The sequence below is a fragment of the Eurypyga helias genome, unplaced genomic scaffold (genome assembly GCF_000690775.1).
Source record: "Eurypyga helias isolate BGI_N326 unplaced genomic scaffold, ASM69077v1 scaffold16594, whole genome shotgun sequence".
NCBI lineage: Eukaryota > Metazoa > Chordata > Aves > Eurypygiformes > Eurypygidae > Eurypyga > Eurypyga helias.
The window spans coordinates 1-19,725 of NW_010245770.1; the positions used below are offsets into that span (position 1 = coordinate 1).

Here is a 19,725-nt window from a genome sequence, read left to right on the forward strand (position 1 = left end):
GAGGCGAGGAAGTGGGTCTGGGGTCACGGGGAGGTGGGCTTCGGGCTTTTAAAACGCCGTCCCGGGGTCATCAGCGCCGCGGGGGAGGCAGGAGAGGGCTCCGTCCCGTGGAAGGTGAGCTGAGGCCGCCCGCTGGAAGTCCAGGCGCATCTAACCCGCCAGAAGGTACGGATTCCAGACTGGATGTGGGAGCACATCTGGACGGCTGTTCTTTGTACCACCACGAGAACAGCCGGTCAGCCGTCCGCCGACGGGCAGCACAGCAGTTACACTGATGATTTTCCTTGCTACGCGAGGAGGCTCCTTCGCTACTCCAGCATCGTTTCAACACGTGAGCACGTAGCAGAAACAGAGGCGGCTTTAGATTTATGGTCACTCTCGTGCACGCTTTTTTGTCGGGAATAACGGGCCCCTCGCCTCGCTGGCATCTGTTGCGACGGTAAGCGAAGGGATGAGATGGTGACTCGGAGCGGTGAGTTGTAAAGTTTTTGGAGGAGAGGCATCCCTGCTGTAACCAGCTCGGGTCTGCTAACTCACTGTGATCTGAAGAGACTTTCTGGGAGAGGGATGGGGTAGGTAGGGGGATGGGACTGGAATGGCTTAGCTACAGTTTCACAGGATGCTGAGAGCAGACACCAGCCCTTTAACCCACAGTCTGCTCCTGTGCTCACCCACTGGCACTCCTGTTGTTGGAGTGGCTTTGTTTCTGACACTCGTTCTCCTTCCAGCCGCTCCTCTGGAGCGCCATCTCCTTCAGCCGAGGCGCTTGGTCTCACAATCGGATGATGCTGCCCTGGTAAAACCTGGGCCCACTGGAGCCGAAGTGGCAGCCGGGTGATGCTGACCTCTGGGAGTTGTGCTGAACTTCACCCGCTCCCTGTTGTTCCTTATCAGACCTCAAGTTCTTCAGGTGTAGACGCAGCTACTCCTTGTTTCTGCTCCTGAGCACCTTTGACTCGGGTTTTTGCAGTGCAAGCCAGCATGTATGGTGGGAATACTGTCCAGGTCTTAGTTATTTGGAATGATGGAGGTGCTCGTGTAATATCACTGACATGGTTAAGTGTGTCCAGGGTGGTGAGTACTCCTAATCTCAGGACCATAGAACATCTGCGTGCCTGCTCTACAGCTCATTCCTGGCTATCTCTGTGAAGGCAGAGTGACTTGTAGGCATTGGAGACCTGATTTTCGGAAGGTCTGGGTATCCACATTCCTACTGATAGACCTGTCTGTGTTGCCTCAACATGAGCATTCAGAATCACTGATAATTTTAAAAAGACAGGCCTTTTCTTTTTATTTTTTACTTTACTTTTATTTTCTTACAGTCGTTCTGACTGTAAAATGGAGATAAAACATTTTGCTTCCCATTTCTGCAGAGTATGTTTCTACCCTGCTCGTAAGAAGAGAAATTCTTCTAAAAAGTTCTTGCTGCGTACAGGTTAGTGCTTTGCTGAATTACTCTTTTTACAGAGACACTAATGGCATCCTGTGGTAGCTAAGGAAATAAAGCTATTCTTGTCTCAGTGGCCTGCCTGTAGTAACGATATTTGTGTTGACGTAACATCGCCACTGTGGTTATACTGTTAGGTATTACTCAAAAGCAGACAGGCCTAATCACTTTTTTTGTCTCTGCTTTCTTCAGACGCTGCTTTTTGATCTGAAATTTTAGAGAGGGAATCGGATTATGTGCGTAGAATTTGAGGGGATAAACCCCAAACCTTTTGGCTGTTTTTGGAACTGAGCAGTGCTGAACACAAACCTCTCTCTGAAGGTGTCTGTGTTACAAATTGACTCGAACAACTCAAGTCTGGATATCATAAAATTGACGTTTTCGTTTTTTTTTTTTTTCTTATGCAGGCATCCAATCTGGATGTCTGAGAATACAGCAAGAGCATATATGTTAGAAATGTTTGTTGAGGTGGCTTCCAGTTTCCCTGAGCGTTCAGGTCAGGAGCCAGTCAGGGCACTCAGTACGACTGCAGTTACAGCTCTGAAAGGTGGACGTGGTGCAAAGCAACGCGATAGTGCCAGTTCGGAGACCGTCCGAATCCTCGGTCTCAGGGCTTTCATTGTGCCTCAGTATCATGAAGTCCTGAAAGAAAGTCTTCTTCTGGCAGTTACAAGCATGTGGTTCAGTTTTAGTTTACAGATGTGAAACTCTTGAGGTGGAGGGGTTGGACTCGTACCCTGAGGAAGAGCTATGTTGTCAATACAGAGACGTATGTGCTTTTTAGCACTGTTGAAAATTCAATTAGAGATTTGGCTGAATTTGTTCACTATTAGAAGGTTTGGTCTTAAAAATATTACCAATTTCTGACCATTCTTTTGTTTGTCCATTGTGAAATTTCATGTCCTGGCATGTTTGTGGACTGAGAAGTGCAGAGGAAGGTTGAATTTGGCTTGCAGAATCTTTTTAAATGCTTGGGATCTTTAGTATCACTTGATCTGTCATACTTAATTGTGCAATATGATACTCTGTTTTACATATTTTTCTTTTTGAGGCCCAGTTTTTCTTTTTGAGGCCCAATTTTTCTTCTCCTTGCACTGTGCCGTTCAGTGGGTAACGCGTACAGTTTGATGACAGTACTGTAGTGCTAGCTTATGCGCAAGAAAGTGTAAGTAAGATGCAAAATTATGACAGTCCACCTTCCTCCTTTTTTGGGTGATCCCTCTGCCATCTCCCTAATGCACTCGCTGGCGGCAGAGTTTGGCCCATCACCGTAAGGGATGGTGCCGTGAGGTTAGCTTTCTCCTCTTCCGTTGGCCTAAGGGCAGCAGGTCTCTTGTGCTGGTGGGAACGTTAGTCCATTTATTTTGAACCGTGCCGCAGCGAGGTAAGCGGTGCGGCTTTTAGCAGGTGGATTCTTAAAATCGGAGGTAAACAGTAGCTGTGTGACTTGGGCAAATTGTTCGTGAACTACCACAAACTTGCTTGAAAGACTTCCTGCCATTCTTTGCGGGATGTAGTCATCGGAGAGTCATTTCCAACCTCGGGTTTTTTTTACTTTTTGGGCCGAACGTGTCGCAAGCGGGAAGCGAGACTTCTGCTGGGAAGTGAGTATTAGGCAAGCCCGTCAGAAAAGCTGTGCTAGCTGCCCGGGCGAAGTGGCACCATGTGTGCTGGGCCTTGGAGGTGGTTGGTTTCAGGCAAAATTACTGGCAGACGGCTGTGGCCCGGCAGTACTTATAAGGGAGCGTGTATGCAGATTCAGACAGCTAAATTGGTCTTGGTATAATTAATTATGCCGGGGATTAGCGTATCCTATTGCATCTTCCCGACCTGCTACGCTAGTTGCTCTGTAGATGTTCGTACAGGGCTCTGAGCGCTACCTGCCGGAGCAACACGAGTGGAACGGAAGACCTTTTCTCTTTCCCGGGGGACCTGTGCAGCAGCTATTTAAGAGGCAGGCAGAGGGGAGTTGGTGTGTTCTCATGTGTGCTACCTGCATTTATGTAAATTACGATTTATTTAGAATTCCCTGCAATAATTTTGCTTTTCAGGGATCTGCGAATCGTTGTTGCGCTGATGCTTTCCGATACGAATCCCAGTGCTGTGTCTTGGGGTAAGGCTCAAGGAAGCGTTTCTTCCTCGTGTTTTACTCCGTGCCTTCCAACTCAGTGCTGCAGATGGCAGATGCCTGCCTTATTTTTAGCTGTGTGAGGACAAACCAGAAAAAATTCTAGTGACTCCCCATGATTTGTCATCATGGCTGATCTCCATTAAATTAAACATAGGGATTGGCAGAGGAACAAAAACAGCAGGAAAGCTGCTTCTGTTTGTTTTTAAAAAAAGCTACTCTAGAGCTCTAAAATAATACTGTAAAAAATACTCAGTACTACGTACAGAGACCCCTGGGAGGAGAAAGAGTTGCCGAACAGTTTATCCCGTTTGGGATAAGGAAATCGAGGTCTAAAATAGTAAAACAACTTCCCTGGAAGTCAGTTGACGTGAAGGTATTAAAAGCAAAGAGTTCCTGGTTTGCAGTCCTGTACTCAGGCCATTAGACCCTGCGTGTGCATTCGGGGTTTGGAGGAGAATGCGTATTTTGGTGGCTTGCTTGGCTGAAAATTCTAAGATGGGCTCTTCAGGCAAGAGCATCTTTTCTTCTACCCCCACCCCCCTACCTCGTAGTGGCCTGTTTTGCTCTGTGTTTGCTCGGATAAGTTGGAAAAGCAAATCTCAGTGACCATAGCCAGGACGCGTAACGGAGAGGGAGGTCTCCACCTCCCGGCGGTGGCTGCGTTCTAGCAGCGCCGTGCCCGTGCGCGACGTTGGCCCAAGAGCTTTGGTGCGAGACGTACGTAGGCGTGCGTGCTGATCAACTGTGTTAACGGCCAGCTTTGATAGCTCTGCCCGTGTTCTCTCTGCTAATACGTCGTCCTTGTGCTTCAGCACTTCTTCCCAACCAGTGTCCCGTTTTAAAGTGAACTTTGGTTTCCATCTGCAACAGGCATGTGGAGCTGGAGCTTAAAACTTTGGTGTCGTTACATACCCAAATCCTGGTTTGGAGCCAAAACTGAAGCTCTCCCGAGCTCTCGGCGCAGGTTGGCTTTCAGAACCGTCCGTCTCGCTCGGTAATTCCTGCCAGCCTTTCCGTTTGAGCCTCTTGCTCTGGATGAGGCTGGGCTTGCTGTCCTTTTCCTCACACGATTTAGAGGGATGGGAACTGTAGGACCAGAATAGACCATGACCCAACTGGTCAGGCCTTGCATTTCCCTCTGTGGCTGGAAAAGCTCAGCTTTCCAATTCCATCTTGCTCTCCCACACGAACAAGTCTTTATTCCCAGATCCGGTGTTGGGCTGTGAGTGTTGCTGTACACATCAGAAGCAGCCAGCGAAAACGTCAATGCCTTGCTAACCGTGCAGCATTGTTGTCTCGGTGAGAGGCGCGTTACGGGCCGCCTTGGGTAGCTGCTGAGCCCCAAGGACCTTGTGTTGTGGGTTGGTGTGGGTTTTTTCCACCTTTTCTGGAACACAATTTCACTCGTCTTCATTCATAAAATTAGTGTAGTCATTCATTAAAGTTTTACTGAGCTAGTCTGCTTTGACCTCCTGCAGCAGTTAGTTGCACAAGGTTATATGGTTATGAGGTATTATTGTATTACTCCAGGAATCGCAGCTTTGTTCTCCCACCTGCCAGAGGTTCATTAAGAGTGCTGAGTGTGTGTGTCTTTTTTTCTTCCAGTTCACAAAGGCTTGAACTGGTCTGTATTCTGAAGAGAACCGTATCTCCCGCATACCTCTGGAAACCTCTTCTTCGCACCCTCTGAAGTCAGGTCTTTGAGGGGATTTTTAAGGAATGTATAGGATTTTGGTTGGAAATCCATTTTCAAAAATCGCCTTCTTGGTCTCTTGGATAAAATGTTATTGGTCGGGAGTACTGAGAACTTAAATCTGTGTCCCATCCTTAAAGAGCACGTCTGCAAAATGAGCTGAACTGAGCTTAATGCACTTTAGCCTGGAGAGGCTTTGCCTGGAGAAGTTTCCTTTCCTGCTCCTGTTTTTGTCACTGGGCATTTGAAATACTGCGGCCCCTACAAGCGCTGCCTTCACCTTGTCTTTAGCTAGACTTCTTATTTTCCCCACTTCTCTGCCTGCTTAGCTCTAGCCTTCCTTGCTGAAGGTGCCTGAAATGAGTCACGCCGTGTTGGGGAAATCTTGCCTTTTTCTTCCTACTTTCACCCTTCGGTTTTGACACGTGAGCAGGGGACTGACAGACGGAGCCTCTTTGGCCAGAGTTGTGCTGTATCAGAAAAGCCCACGCTGACTTGGTCTTGCTGGGCTCGTTTTGTTATGACAGAGAGGGCTCTTGGTTCGTAGTCACTGAGCCTTGCTGGTGCATCGCCGGACAGCGGTCATCCCTCGGCCGAGCTTCAGGGGGCTTTCTGTCTCCCTCTGTGCCGAATCTCCTCCTTAATCCGTTGCTGTGTGTCGCGTGAGGACGTGGAAAACGTGCTGACTTGAGAGAGCCCTCCCTCCTATCTGGTTTGGCCTCCCCACGCCGTGCCGAGCGGCGGGCCAGGAGGCGGGTGTGTGCCTTTGGAGCCAGCCTGGGTTGAAAGGTTGTGTTGACTTAGCGCTGGGGGAGCTCCGTGCAAGCCAAATATTTAGCTTTCCATCTGATAACCTGTCGGTTGTTTCCTCCCTCCCAACAATCGAATGCTTCTTTATTCCCAAACTTAGGGCTGCCACAGAAGTTCTGCGGCTTCTCAGCTTTTGGGGGGGAGGCAGATGTGGGGGTGCTGACGAGGTGGCCTCGTGACCGAGGCACGGGTGCAGCCCTCGCTGTGCCTGGTCTCTCTTCTTGGGTTTTTCTTTTTTTGGCATTACGTGGGGTGAATCGGTTACCAGCTTTGTGTCTCAGTTTTTCCATCTGTCAAAATGTGTTTATCTACCTAAATAAAAGGCTCACACTAAAAGGAAGTAAGAATGAGCCATAGTAACTAGGACTCACAGCAGTTCAAAGGAAAACTTGACTATAAGGTGAATTCGCTGAGAATTTGCAAAGACAAATTACTGGTCAAATGCAAGTTTGGGATTAGACTGACCAACTACAGCGACATGAAGTGAGGACACGAGTAACCAAGAGACCTTTTTACAGTGGTTGTTTCAATTTCAGTGTCAGATGGGGCAAAAGGGAGGAAGAGGAGAAAGAGCTGTTTGTCTGCCAGCTGAAAGTCACGACTGTTACAGTATGTATATAATCCCAAAGGTTAGAGAATCCAACCCCATTTTACTCCTTCCATCCTTTCAGGAAGGGTTTCACCAGGAGCTAGTAGCTGTCTCTTGCAGCCTGGCCAACAAGGTTTTATGAACAAGCCACTGTCTGGGACGCAGCAAGCTGTTCCCTGCAGGGTTGAGTGTGGGCACTGGCCGACAGCCTCCTCAGAAGCTGTGCAGGTGCTGGCTGTGCTGTTCCCTGGCAGCCCTGGGGGGACAGAGCCTGTCGCTCGGCTTGGAGTGAATCCCAAGGTCTCAAATAGTCCCTTTCCTTTGTGCTCTGGGAGCTCACACCTTGAGGCCTTTCCAGACAGTCCAGTTCCAGGATATCTGTTTCTTTTTGAAGGAAAACGACCTAGAGGCCGGCGCTCCTGATGGGGTAGGAATTGCCAGCTACCTGGATGCAGGAGCGCTCCGGAGATGGCGGTGCTGCCTGCTGTGGCACGGAATAGCTGCTCCGTGCTTCCATGCCCCTTGGCTTGCGCTTTCCCTGCGCCATGCCCCGTTCCTTTATCCTTGTCCCGTTGGATGCCAGCTGGGGGTAGCTGCTGCCCTCCCTGCGAGGGAGCACCATGCAGGTGGCACGTGTGTTCTCCTGCCTTTCCCAAATGGAAAGTCGTGCTAGCGGCCCGGACGGCGCTGGGGGCTGCTGCGTCGCTGCAGAGGAGGCAGCAGGCAGAGCTCCCGCGGTAACGGCCACAGAGGCACCGTGTTGCTTCACCCCGAGACGTCACGCTCTTACTCAGCAGGAACCGGGAGAGCTGCAGCCAGAGACCTGTGGTCTTCTCAAGCCACGTTGCTGCAGGCGAGGGCGGCCACGTTTCCCTTTCTGCTCAAGAGTGTCTGGCTGTAGGACTTGTGGAGCCAAGGAGAGTGTCTTGAATATTTTCCAAGCTCTGAGAGTTCTCACGCCTCGGCGCAGCGAGCTTCCCGAGGGGATTGGAGGCTCGGAGTTTTCTCCAATTAAAACATGTTAACGCCGTCCGAGTGACTGGCTGAGCAGTGTCGCGTTTCCAGCGAAGAGATGAGGAACCAGGCAGGCTTCTCGTTGTGATGAGTCACGGGCTCTCCTGATTTGCCTCTTGCAAGAGCTGTTTGGGCAGCTGCTGATGCAGAAACACGATGCTGAGTGATGGTCCCTGGGGAGCAGGATGAGGCTGCGTGCTGCTTCACCTCTGAACCGGTGACTGGTTTGCCTGCCTGCTGCCATCAGCAGAGCCTTGCTCACAGCCGAGGGGCTTGTCTGCCCTGATCCTGCCTCACCAGGATGGCTGGGGAGCTGACGGGGAGTGCGAGGAAATAAAACATCCAAGCGCTTTCTGTAGTCTTAACAGCATGAATTGGAAGTCAGAGTGTGTGGTGCCTTACATTTCTGGATCTTCTTGCAACCGTGGCACAGCTGAAGGTTTTGTCTCGGTCCTGAAGAAAGAGCGTGGTCCCTCCCTAGGACCCAAGAGCTGTCCATACCCATATCCATTCCCTGGGCACAGACAGGACCACTGTCCAGTTGCTGGTCCCCAGATCCTTCTTGTGTGTGTTTATGATGCATCTGCCTGAGAGAGGAGACCTTGGAAGCTAGGTGGTTTCTCTTGGTGATGTTGAGGATGAAGGTGCTACAAGTACGTGACTTACTTTTGAGGGAAATTATAGGTGAACTGGGAAGAACAGCATGGAATCATATTAATGGACTGAGGAATCTTGTCAGGAAAAGCTTTTATCTTCCATTACTCACTTTTTCTGCCTGCGACTCTAAAATAAGATTGCTGATGCGTAACTGCGTGGGGTGGGGACTCTGCAAACAGGGAAGGGAGCCTGGTCTGGGGGCTCTTTATTAATACTCGGTATGCCTTGGATGCAAACAGGAATCGTATCTGTCGCAGTAAAGGGTCATGGACACTTTTTTTTTCTTGTTGGCATATTTTTCGCAGTAGAATCATGCCTTTGTTTATTAATTGAAAACTATAAAAAAGCTTTTTCCCATGTGTCTCTCCTCAAAAAGGAGGGCTGTTGATTGGTCCGAGGCCAAAAAAAGCAGACTTAGAGTCAAACTGATCTGTAATCTCACTGCTTTGTTTAACTTCATCTGGGGAGCTTCAGTTTTGTGTGGCTAGCTTTACAAAACAAAAGCAAACAGAAAAGGAATGGTTATTAGGCAGATTTTGCTCTAACAGACACCTAATTTGATCAGACCCCAGTGCAGTGATTTAAAGCTTGGCTTGAGGAACTGCCCAGTCTGTATGTTCGTGCATCACTCTGAAAGGGCTTTTTCACAGAATCATGGAATCATCACAGACTGGTTTGGGTTGGCAGGGACCTTAAAGGCCATCCAGTTCCAACCCCCCTGCCATGGGCAGGGACACCTTCCACTAGACCAGGTTGCTCCAAGCCTCATCCAGCCTGGCCTTGGACACTTCCAGGGATGGGGCATCCACAGCTTCTCTGGGTAGCCTGTCCCAGTGCCTCACCAGATGCGTTTAAAGCACGGCACACTGACCTTAGGGAGGACTCCTTTCCGCCGGCCTTCTTTTCCACCACTGTAAACCTGCATTTTACTGGTTTGCCAAAGCAGAGGGTGGAAGTGTGATTACTCGGTGTCCAAGTGTCTATACTGGCGAGCACGTGAAGCGTGCTAATGGGGTAATACTGATCAGAGCTGTTAAATTCTTTACATGAATTACTTAACACCTTCCACTGTTAATATTGCTAATTAGACCGCCAATTTACGGGTATTGCATCCATTATCATAGATAACCTGTAGGTTGAATCAGTTTTGCCTTCCACATTCCCTACAATAGTTTAATTTGGCATAAAATGGTTGTCAAAGTGGCTCCTTTTGGAGGTTTTTCTCTTTTTTTTTTTTCTCTTTACCTTAGCTGCTTATGTAAAATGTCTGGATGCCCTAAGTGAACTCTGCATTGTCTGCTGCTGTCCTTGCTCATCTTGTGCATGCAGGATAATTTTCTTCTGTTTATATTCAATTCTTGAAATATAAATATTCCCAAATAAAACTCTAGAACCTCCTAGAGAAGGTTCTCTGAAAGCTTTAAAGCATTGACCAGGAAGGTAAGGAAGGCTTCAATTCTCTGTTGTGTTGTCACTGGAATTATAATGGGAGTTTTGAAGTCTGCCAAAATACATCATTTTAGTCCAAACCCAAATTGTCCAATGTTTGCTCTCTTCTTTCATGCAATTTCACAACCCCTCCTTTTTTTTTTCCCCCCAGGATGTGTTGTTTACTTGGGTTTTTTTTGGTGCAGGTGACCTTCATGTGGGTATGTGGAAAGCATTTGTCTTTTGAAACATCTTGATTATTGTTGAAATTTTGAGAATTGGTTATTGGAGTAGAGATAAAGCATTGAAAATGTTGAGGGTTTTTTTAGATTAGTTCCCAGTTCCCTTGCGTGCTGTGTTCGTGGTGCCAGCGGTGTGGGTCACTGAGCGAACTTCCTGGCATTTCTGCCAGCTGTGATTTCTCAGGATTTTGAAGGAGGTGATAACTGAATTAGAAGAAGATGATAGGTTCCATCTGTAAATTCTGAAGCTAGATCCAGAGTCTCCCAGAAGGTGGCAGTGCTTTTCTGGACTGGTAGTTTCTGGATATGGTGTTTCACCAAAAGGCCAGACGGTGGGTCTGCAGACGTGCAGACACACTAGAGCCCTTGTGAGATGCTCGCTCCGGGTCTCGATTCCGTACGGCACGCGCGCCTGGAATGCCTTCCAGATTGACACTCCGATTCAACCCCTCGCTCTCTTACGCCTGCTAGCCATCAGAAACTTTCCAGACTGCCAAAATCTCGCAGTGTCGTGTGGGAGACGAGTGAAATAAAATAAACGTTTCCAGGCTTGCCATGAATCTCTCATTCCGAAGGCTGGGATACGCGACTGCCTAGCCGTGCGTTCGAAGGGCGTGTGTCTGGGTGTGCTTTGTTGCACCGCTCCGCTAGCTAGAACCCCTTCTGAACGGTTGTCCCACCGTCGTGCCCGTCGGGCTTTCTTAGCGCAGGAGGGAGCTGCGCCACGCCGTTAACTTCGCGGAGACCAACTGACGCCGTCTGTTCTGCGCTCTGGCGGAGAGGGCCCAGCCTCCGACCCCGTCCAGCGATGTGCTGGGGGGTTGAACGGACCTGCGGAGCTCTAGCAGCTCCTGGCAGCAGAACGGGGAGAGGGCTCTTCCCAGGCTTGCTGTTGAGACGAGACACGCCGCGGTGCGGTCTCCAGCGCGGGAGATGCTCGGTCGTGCTTTCCAGCCAACCGGAAGTGCAAGCTGTCACTGGTGGCTAACTTAAGCAGCCGCTTTTGAAAGAGGCGGCGGCGTCCGTTCTGTGGATGCTGACCTGGTGCCGTGGAAATGGTGTGGTGATGGGTGTCCTGCAGGGCTCCGAGTGTGTGAGCCTTTTGCATGAACTCGCTTGGCTGGGGCGTGAACTAGGTGACCAGCAGTTTGCAGCTTACGCGATGTTTCCTCCTCCTTTGCAGATCTGGGAAGGCTTCGGGATCGTTGTGTGAGTCTCGGGGCACAGCCTGCCGGAGGCACTGGAAGTGGATTGGTTCCTGGTCATGCCCGGTGGAAGGAGGGGACCCAGCCGGCAGCAGCTAAGCCGTTCAGCTTTGCCTTCTCTCCAGACGCTTGTTGGCGGGAGCTGTGGAAACGGTACTGGTTTGAGAAACAGGTGAGGACAAAGGTAGGGTTGTTGAGACACCGGCGGCTTGGGTAGCGCTGATCGGAGCCTTGATCCGCTCTGAACTCTGCGCGGGAGCACGGCTTCGTGGGGAAAGCGAGGAATGTGGAGATGGAAACCTCGAGCCCTCTGCTGTGGTGTAAGGAGATGGCCCATCCCAGAGTGAACATGCCCTGCGTGACACTCTTCCAGCTTCTCTTCCCTGCTCTGCTGTGGCACTTGCTTTCCCCTGCAGCCCCTCTCCTGACTTCATGCGTTAACATCAGTCCCCTGGGGAGGGCTGTGGAAGTGGCCTCAGCCGCCCTTCGCCGTGGTCACGGTGGGCAGGGGTGGAAGTGACACAGTGCTCAGCTCATCTTGCCTTGCAGCAGATCCCGGAGCAGTGAGTACTAGCAGACTGAGTCCTTGGCTCGCTTGCCTGCAACACCGCAGGCAGTTAGTGTGACACGTCAGAGCTCAGCTGTGAGTCCCCTCCTGTGTGACACAAAGGCAGGGCAGGAGGATGCCTACACTGTTTGAACCCCACTGGCTGCAAATGAAACTAATTCTCGCAGTTGGCAAAACTCATCTACATTTTCTGGGGGAGTTGGGGGCTGAAAAAGGAACACAGGGTGACATTTAGATCTCACCATTTGGCATAAGGACTAAAAGGGCCCAGCGTTACTTCCTTCCATGCAGGCTCAGCAGACTAGAGAAGCTGTTTGCTGCATGTTGAGGCCCTGATCTACTTGGGATAGGTTCATCCTTACAGAGCAGAGATACGAGCCATTTAGCTTTGGCCTTTATGAAGACTTCTGTGCTGGGGCAGATGGACAGATGGCAGAGTCTAGATTCTTGAGGAACAAGTGACTCTTGAGACCATGGAGTCAGTGCCCCGAGGTCCTGGGGGAGAGTTGCTGTCATGGTTTAACCCCAGCTGGCAACGGAGCACCTCACAGCCACTCACTCGCTCCCCCCCCCCAGTGGGATGGGGGAGAGAATTGGAAGAGTAAAAGGGAGAAACTTGTGGGGTAAGATAAGGACAGTGTAATAGGTAAAGCAAAATCCTCTCACACAGGCAGAGCAAAACAAGGAATTCATTCACCACTTCCCATGGCAGGCAGGTGTTCAGCCATCTCCAGGAAAGCAGGGCTCCATCACGCGTAACGGTTACTTGGGAATAGAAAGGCCATCACCCCAAACACGCTCCTCCCGTCCTGTTTCCCCCACTTTTACGTGCTGAGCATGCTGTCATGTGGTATGGGACATCCCTTCAGTCAGCTGTCCTGACTCCGTCTCCTCCCGACTTCTTGTCCACCCCCAGCCTACTTGCTGGTGGGCTGGTGTGAGAAGCGGAAGAGGCCTTGACTCTGTGAGCCCTGCTGAGCCGTCCCTGTGTTATCAGCACTGTGTTATCAGCACTGTGTTCAGCACAGATCCAAACACATCCCTGTACCAGCTACGTGGAAGAAAACTAACTGTCCCAGCCACAACCAAGTTGCTTATCTCGGTTTCAGTCAGACACAGCACAGTCTGACTTCTTCCATCAGTTCAGGCTGCCGGAGCCTTTCGCTGCCCTAGCTTCCTCTGAAGGCTAGGAAAGAAGGAAGTGTGAGAACACTCGAGAGGTCAGCTTGTAGGAAGTGGCACTCCTCTGTTCCATTTTTAGTTACCTCTCTCAAAGAGAGGAACTGTGAGCAGAAATAGAACGGTCACTTTGCAGTCCTGGAGAAGGAGAGTGGGTGCTACTGGGATATCCTGGAGATGGGCAGAAGGAGCCAACGTTACGGGCTCAGTCTGGCACAGAGTCCTCAGTGGTTTTTGCTTGGAGTTGCTTCCTCACTCTTACCCCTGTTCCTCCACCTGCGAGTTTACTAAAATATTGCTGGGCGTGTCGCAGCACCTCTGGCAGACCAAGCTGTGGTCCGGTGAAAAAGCTGGGTAAGGGTTTAGTCTGAGCTGAGGAGAAGGTGAAGCTCACCACCAGTCTTGCGCCAGAAGTATGAATGTAAGACTGCTGCCTTCTCTCCTCTAGCAATTCCCAGTCCCACATTCACAACCCCAAGCACTCCCTGTCCTGGAAAATGGTAGAGAGGATGTTGAATGTTTACCAAACGAGTGATATCTGTCTGCTTCAGGAATGGTAGTGCCATCAGCCTCTCTGCACCTCCAATCACAGCGCTGATTACTCCAGAGCCTGTGCGTCACTGTCGGATCCCTGAACTGCCATTGGATGGGAGCCTTCTCTTTGAATTCCTGTTCTTCATCTACCTGCTCGTAGCCCTCTTCATCCAGTACATCAACATTTACAAGACTGTCTGGTGGTACCCATACAATCACCCTGCTTCCTGCACCTCACTGGTGAGTTGCCCAGCAAACGCCATCGCTCGCGCTTTTCCATTACACAGCTTCTCATGCTTCTCCAGCCCGAAAATCACCAAGCATTTGACACTAAGAGGGCGGAGAGGAGTTCACGTGCACCCCCATCAGCCAGGGCCATGCCATCCCCCATTTTACAGGGGAGAAAATACACAGGAGGTGAGCAGGAGGTGTCGGCAGGACCCCCTCAGTGGAAACTCCTTGCAGAGACTAGCGTGGCCTAGGCCTTGAGACGGAGAGGAGACTCTGTCCTGCTGTCGGTGCCCCTTCCCTGTGGAAACGAGCCCGAGAGGAGGGAGACGATACAAGCTTCCGTTAGGATCTCGCAGCAGGGGAGTTGTGGAGGGGCTCAGACCCTCAGCTTACGTAAACCTTCCAGTCTCCTCGGTTTCAGTCTTCCTCCTGGCCCAACGCGCTGCACGACGAGTGACCCGCACCCGAGTCAGCAGACCTCGTCCGAGTGCAGCTACCCTCTGAAGTGCTCCCGCAGCTTATCTCGTGTCCTTGCTGCTTGGGAGCAGGGGGTACCCCCCTGGGTAGCTGTACCGACAGGTAGTGCCAGTATTCCGGTTATCCAGCCTGAGCTGCAGGTTCAGCCATGGAGCTGGCTCGGAAGAAAAAGCATTCTGGGTTAGGCTCCCTACCTGAGAGGATTTAATGGTCACGTGCTTGTTCTCATCAGAAGTCAAGCGTTCTTGTTTACTTCCAGTCCCAGACTGGAGTCTTCTTGTGTTCCAGCCAGAACACATTTGATGGCTTCACTGGAAAATCACAAGGGGTCCAAGAGCTGGATCTAACGATACAGCCAGAGCCAACGTTAACTTCTAATACAGATCTGTGGCCCGTGAAGGTGACACTGCTCAGGTCAGCTTGCTTGTCAGGGAGCACTGGTTGGTTACAGCCCATTTCCGAGACCATGAGCTGGTGCGCAGGACTCTGGGCTCCAGTTTGGCTGCCCCTGCTGCTCGGTAGCTTTTCCCAGGAGAACGTGCAAGCTGTTCTCCCCAGCAGGATCCTGGTCCTGCATCTCCCTTTGACCCTGAAAATACCACCCGAAGGGTGGGTTGTGGGTTTGTTTTGAGTGGAAATCTCTCCAGGGGAAGGAACCTCCATATGGGAAAGATTTTCTGGAGACATTCCTGCGTTAGTCCCTTCTCCCTGACAGGGAAGCTTGAGGAATTGCTTACAGGAGGTCCTAGTGCTGTCTCGGCACCCGCCTGCCCAGGCCCACCCCAGCTGGGTGGTCTCAGAGTGCCTTCCCCTGGTGAAGACCTTTTCTTTTTCCTCCTTCAGAACTTTCACCTCATTGACTACCACCTGGCGGCGTTCATCACAGTGATGCTGGCGCGGAGGCTGGTGTGGGCCCTCATCTCTGAGGTAACATTCCCACTGTTCCCTCTCCTGCCCGATAGCACTGACCGCAGCGCACGACCATCCACGGCCTCAGCAAGTTCCGTGAGCCGGAGGGTTTCTCTAGGATGAGTCTGGGTGTGAAGGACTAAGATGCTGAGGATGCCCTTCTGCCTCGGAGCTTTTCTTCTTGAGCCCGTTGGTGTCCTGCGGTGTTGGGTAGCTCTGTCGGTTCTGCAGCTAGGAGGAGATGGAATTATCCCACTTGGTTCTGTGTCCCTGCAGGTGCCATGCAGTAGCTCACCTGCTGCTGCCAGAGGAGGGGCTGAGGGAATTGCAAGTCGGGTAGCGGAAAGGCGAACAGGGAGTTTAGCCAAGACTGGAATGATGAACAGGAGATTAAGAGGAGAAAGGTCAGGAGGAGGATGTCCGAGTACACTCAAGTGAAATAGGGATAGCTGGTAGAGCTGCTTTTCCAGCCCTGATTATTCGGTAACTCTGAGGCTCTGGTCATGTCACCACAGATTCTGAAATCCTCTTTGTGTTTGTGAAAGCAGAACCAGGCCAGATACATGTTTGAGAAAGGTAATTTTAAGGAAAATGGAAGTTCTGTCCACTGAAACGGTTAACACAACTCCAGCCTAAACAATGAGTTCCTTTTTTAAACAAATAAAAAGGAACAGTTGCGTCCTGTCGAATAGGCAAATGGAGAAAACAGGGTTTCAGGAGTTCTCTTTCCATCTCCAATTGTGCCATTTCCATTGACGTTCCCATCCTCCGTAAAACCTCCCATAGACTGAAATTTCTGCATTGAAACCTTCCATGCAAGTTCTTGCCCATCCCATCTATTGGCTCTAATCCCCAAGAATCTTTCCGTAGTTTGCTTTGCCTTCTCCCCTCTGGAGGCTGGAACGAGCTGCTTCGCTGCCCTTTGGAAGGTGGTGCCTCCTCCCTAGACCGCAGCCTGTACATCCAGCAGCGCTGAGTGGTGGGAACCTCGTTTGGGGATCGCCAAGCTGCACCATCACCTTTCCCTCGGCTGAGAACTGCGACATTCCAGTTCTTTAGGAAAAGGAAGGCCGAGACCTGATCCTTTCCAAGGGAAGAGTAAGAGGAAGTGTGTTTCAGGCCATCCCGGACCATCATCAGAGCAATAAGGGACTTGAGCAAAACTATTTTCTACTTTGCAGCTCTGATTTTGAAAAGGCCCCATTTTAGCAATGCCCTACAGCTTCTGCGTATTTGAATCTTTGGGATTCCAAACACGAATAAAATCAAAGGCCTTCACCTTACAGAGAGTCAGCCTCCTATTTCTGGGAAGAAGAGGGCAGCCATCCCTCTCCCAGTGCCTCCTGGCACCCCGTTCCTCCTCCGCAGGCCCCCGCTGCGCTCCAGCGGTAGGTCACAGGGGCGCTGAGGGTTTCCTCTCCCTTCGCAGGCCTCTCAGGTGGGCGCGATGTCGGCCCTTCACTACGTGGTGCGCCTGGTGCTGCTCACCCTCTGCGGATGGGTGCTCTGCTGGACTTTGGTCAACCTCTTCCGCAGCCATTCTGTTCTCAACCTTCTCTTCCTGGGCTACCCGTGAGTGACACCGACCCGTTATCTTCGAGGCAGGGGGAGCGTGGCTGTTGGGGGGTGGCACGAGCGCCCGTGGGAAGTGGCCGGTGGCCTGTCTCCTCGTCCTACGATTAAAGGGGAAGCGGGAATGGCCGGGGGATGGTGCAAGGAGGTGGCGCTGAGCTGGTGAAGCAAATCGCCTCGGTATGCTGCGTGCGTGAGGGGCCTTCACTGCGACGGAGGACTGAGCCGTTGGGATCACTGGTTCCACAAACGGGATTTAAAAGCAGCTTCTCTGCCCAGTCGCTGAGGCTGCAGCCTCTCGCCTCTTCTGGGCGAGAAGAGCTGGTCACCAGCTTCCGGAGTGAGGCTTCCTCTGCGGTGTCCCTCTCGTGGGGGCCAGCATCTGGTGAGAAGGGGGGATGGCTGTCACTGCAGCCCTTTCCTCCTCTGCTATGATGAAAGGCTGGGAGAGTTGGGCTGTTCCGCCTGGAGAAGGCCCCGGGGAGACCTTATAGCACCTTCCCGTGCCTGAAGGGGCTACAAGGAAGCTGGGGGGGACTTTTTACCGGGGCATGTAGTGACAGGACAAGGGGGAACGGGTTTAAATTGAAAGTGGGGAGGTTTAGATTAGATATCAGGAAGAAATTCTTCCTGGAGAGGGTGGTGAGGCACTGGGACAGGTTGCCCAGAGAAGCTGTGGATGCCCCATCCCTGGAAGTGTCCAAGGCCGGGCTGGATGAGGCTTGGAGCAACCTGGTCTAGTGGAAGGTGTCCCTGCCCATGGCAGGGGGCTTGGTACCAGATGACCTTTAAGGTCCCTTCCAACCCAACCAGCCTATGATTCTATGATTGTTGCCTTTCTCTCCCCGCAGGTTCGGTGTCTACGTTCCTCTGTGCTGCTTCCACCAGGACAGCAGAGCACAGCCCCTGCCTGCGGACTGTGGTTACTTGGTTCAGGACCAGATGGTGGATGATGGGTCTTCAGCTGTCAGCAGCCTGGTCAAACCCAAAGATTTCCTCTCGCTTCTGTGGGAATCCCTGAGAGAACAGTTCAATAATCCTACGTCTATCCCCACCCACAGCTGCCCTCTCTCCCCAGATCTCATCCGCAATGAGGTGGAGTGCCTAAAAGCGGATTTCAACCGCAGGATCAAGGAAGTTCTCTTCAACTCCCTCTTCAGTGCCTACTACGTGGCCTTCCTGCCACTGTGTTTTGTGAAGGTAGCTCTTGCCTGTCTCTCTCTCTGCCCCTGCCCGCCGTCTCCTTCTGGATGTTGTGTGAATTGCTGCCAGGCCAGATTCCTGGTTAATTCCCCTTTTCTCTGTCTCCCCTTTGGCAGCCCGGATAGCGGAGCATGGCTGCATCCGGAGTGCACTAGTACTGCTCCTGGTTGGCGGATAGGTATTGCCATAAATGTGATGCACCTCTAGTCCCATCACCCCACTTACTAACTCCCCTTCTCCCACCCCCTGTCCTAGGCAGACGGATAGCTGTGTTCTTCCTAGAATAGGGAACCTGTTGTTACCTGTCTCAGATCCAACATCCTGGCTTCCGAGGGCTTGGATCAGAGGCTTTGGTGTTCAGCCTGTTAGGAAACAGAGCCAACTGGGATGCTGGGCAAGCTGAATCCATGAACCTCTTGTCAGTGTGGGGGTTTATTTTTTTTTTTATTTCTATATAATCTGTCTTTTTCTAACTTGGACGACCTCTGTAGTTGGTGTAGTGTGATGGGCAGGGCTCCACAACCCACACGGCAGCCTTGGTGCAACTGGTGCTCCTGGGGCAGTTCTGTGGCAAGCCCACCCCCTTGTCACCTGCTGCTGGAGGAGGAGACGCACCAGCCGCAGCACCATCCCCCTGCCCGTTCTCCTGCAGGTCAAGGAGAAGGGAGTCTTGAGTGTTTCCTAAGTTGTAACCCTCCGAAACCACCGGCCCAAAAGCGCATGCCTGTAACGTGTGGTGCGGGTCTGCTGGATGCACACGCAGTACGTCCCTTGTCATTCCCTCCTCTGGGCGGTGCCGGCGGTGCCAAGTTTTCCTCTGGTCTCTCTGCAGAGCACCCAGTACTACGACATGCGCTGGTCCTGCGAGCACCTCATCATGGTGTGGATCAACGCCTTCGTCATGCTCACCACGCAGCTGCTGCCTCCCAAGTACTGCGACCTGCTCCACCGCTCAGCCGCCCACCTCGGCAAGTGGCAGAAGCTGGAACACGGCTCCTACAGCAACGCTCCGCAGCACGTGTGAGTAGTGTGGTGGGGGGGAAGGCTTGGCGTGCCCAGTCACGGGCCCAGGAGATGCTCGAGTCGATGAAGCGAGTATCGTCCTCCCCACGCTGCCGCGGGTCACAGAGGCCGCGCTGCCAGTCTCCGCTCCCTAGAAACAGACGCCTCTGCTCCAGAGGGCTGCCTGAGCTCCTCCAGGTTCTGCTGGTTTCTTCCCAGAAATAAAACACTGGGATTTCTCTTGGAGAAGCAGTTGGGGCCGGGGCGGAGCCGATGTGGCAGGCCGAGCGCTTCTACCAGGAGCCATTTGCTCACATTACTCGCTGTCCGCGTCCTGGTGAGCTTGTGGTCGCCTCTCTGTGCTTTTCCCACGGGAGCTGGGATGATGTCCGTGTGGCAGAGGCGTCGGTGCTTCTCCAGGCGCAGTCCGTTCCCGTGAAGTCGCACTGGGGGAGTGGGGAGCGCCCTCCCGCTGGCTTTCCCTCGGAGGCCAACGCTCTGGCGTTCTTTCCCCACAGCTGGTCTGAAAACACGATATGGCCCCAGGGAGTTCTGGTGCGACGCAGCCGATGCCTGTATAAAGCAGTTGGGCCTTACAACGTAGCAGTGCCTTCCGACGTGTCCCATGCCCGCTTCTACGCAAGTATCTCTTCCCTTGCTCGAGGAGTTAGGAGGGGGGGAGGGAGGAGAGGCTCAAAGCTCAGGGCAGGATGCCACATCCTGCAGGTTAACAGGGTTCAGTGCCCCGCAGCAGCCTCCTGCTGCCGAACAACGGACCCAGCTGCAGCCAAGGGGCTGCCCTGGCGCTGCGTCCGCGGCGATGTCTGGGCAAGG

General features: G+C 52.1%; 1 protein-coding gene across 1 annotated transcript in view; it reads left to right on the forward strand.

Moving 5' to 3' along the window:
* The first annotated feature begins 11,275 nt into the window (after positions 1-11,275).
* Positions 11,276-19,725, forward strand: part of TMEM39A (transmembrane protein 39A) — a 9,258-nt gene continuing 808 nt past the window's right edge. Inside the window, 7 exon segments of the mRNA XM_010150194.1 lie at positions 11,276-11,388; positions 13,515-13,737; positions 15,049-15,132; positions 16,544-16,686; positions 17,538-17,886; positions 18,722-18,909; positions 19,410-19,530. Coding sequence (XP_010148496.1) covers positions 11,276-11,388; positions 13,515-13,737; positions 15,049-15,132; positions 16,544-16,686; positions 17,538-17,886; positions 18,722-18,909; positions 19,410-19,530 — 1,221 coding nt within the window.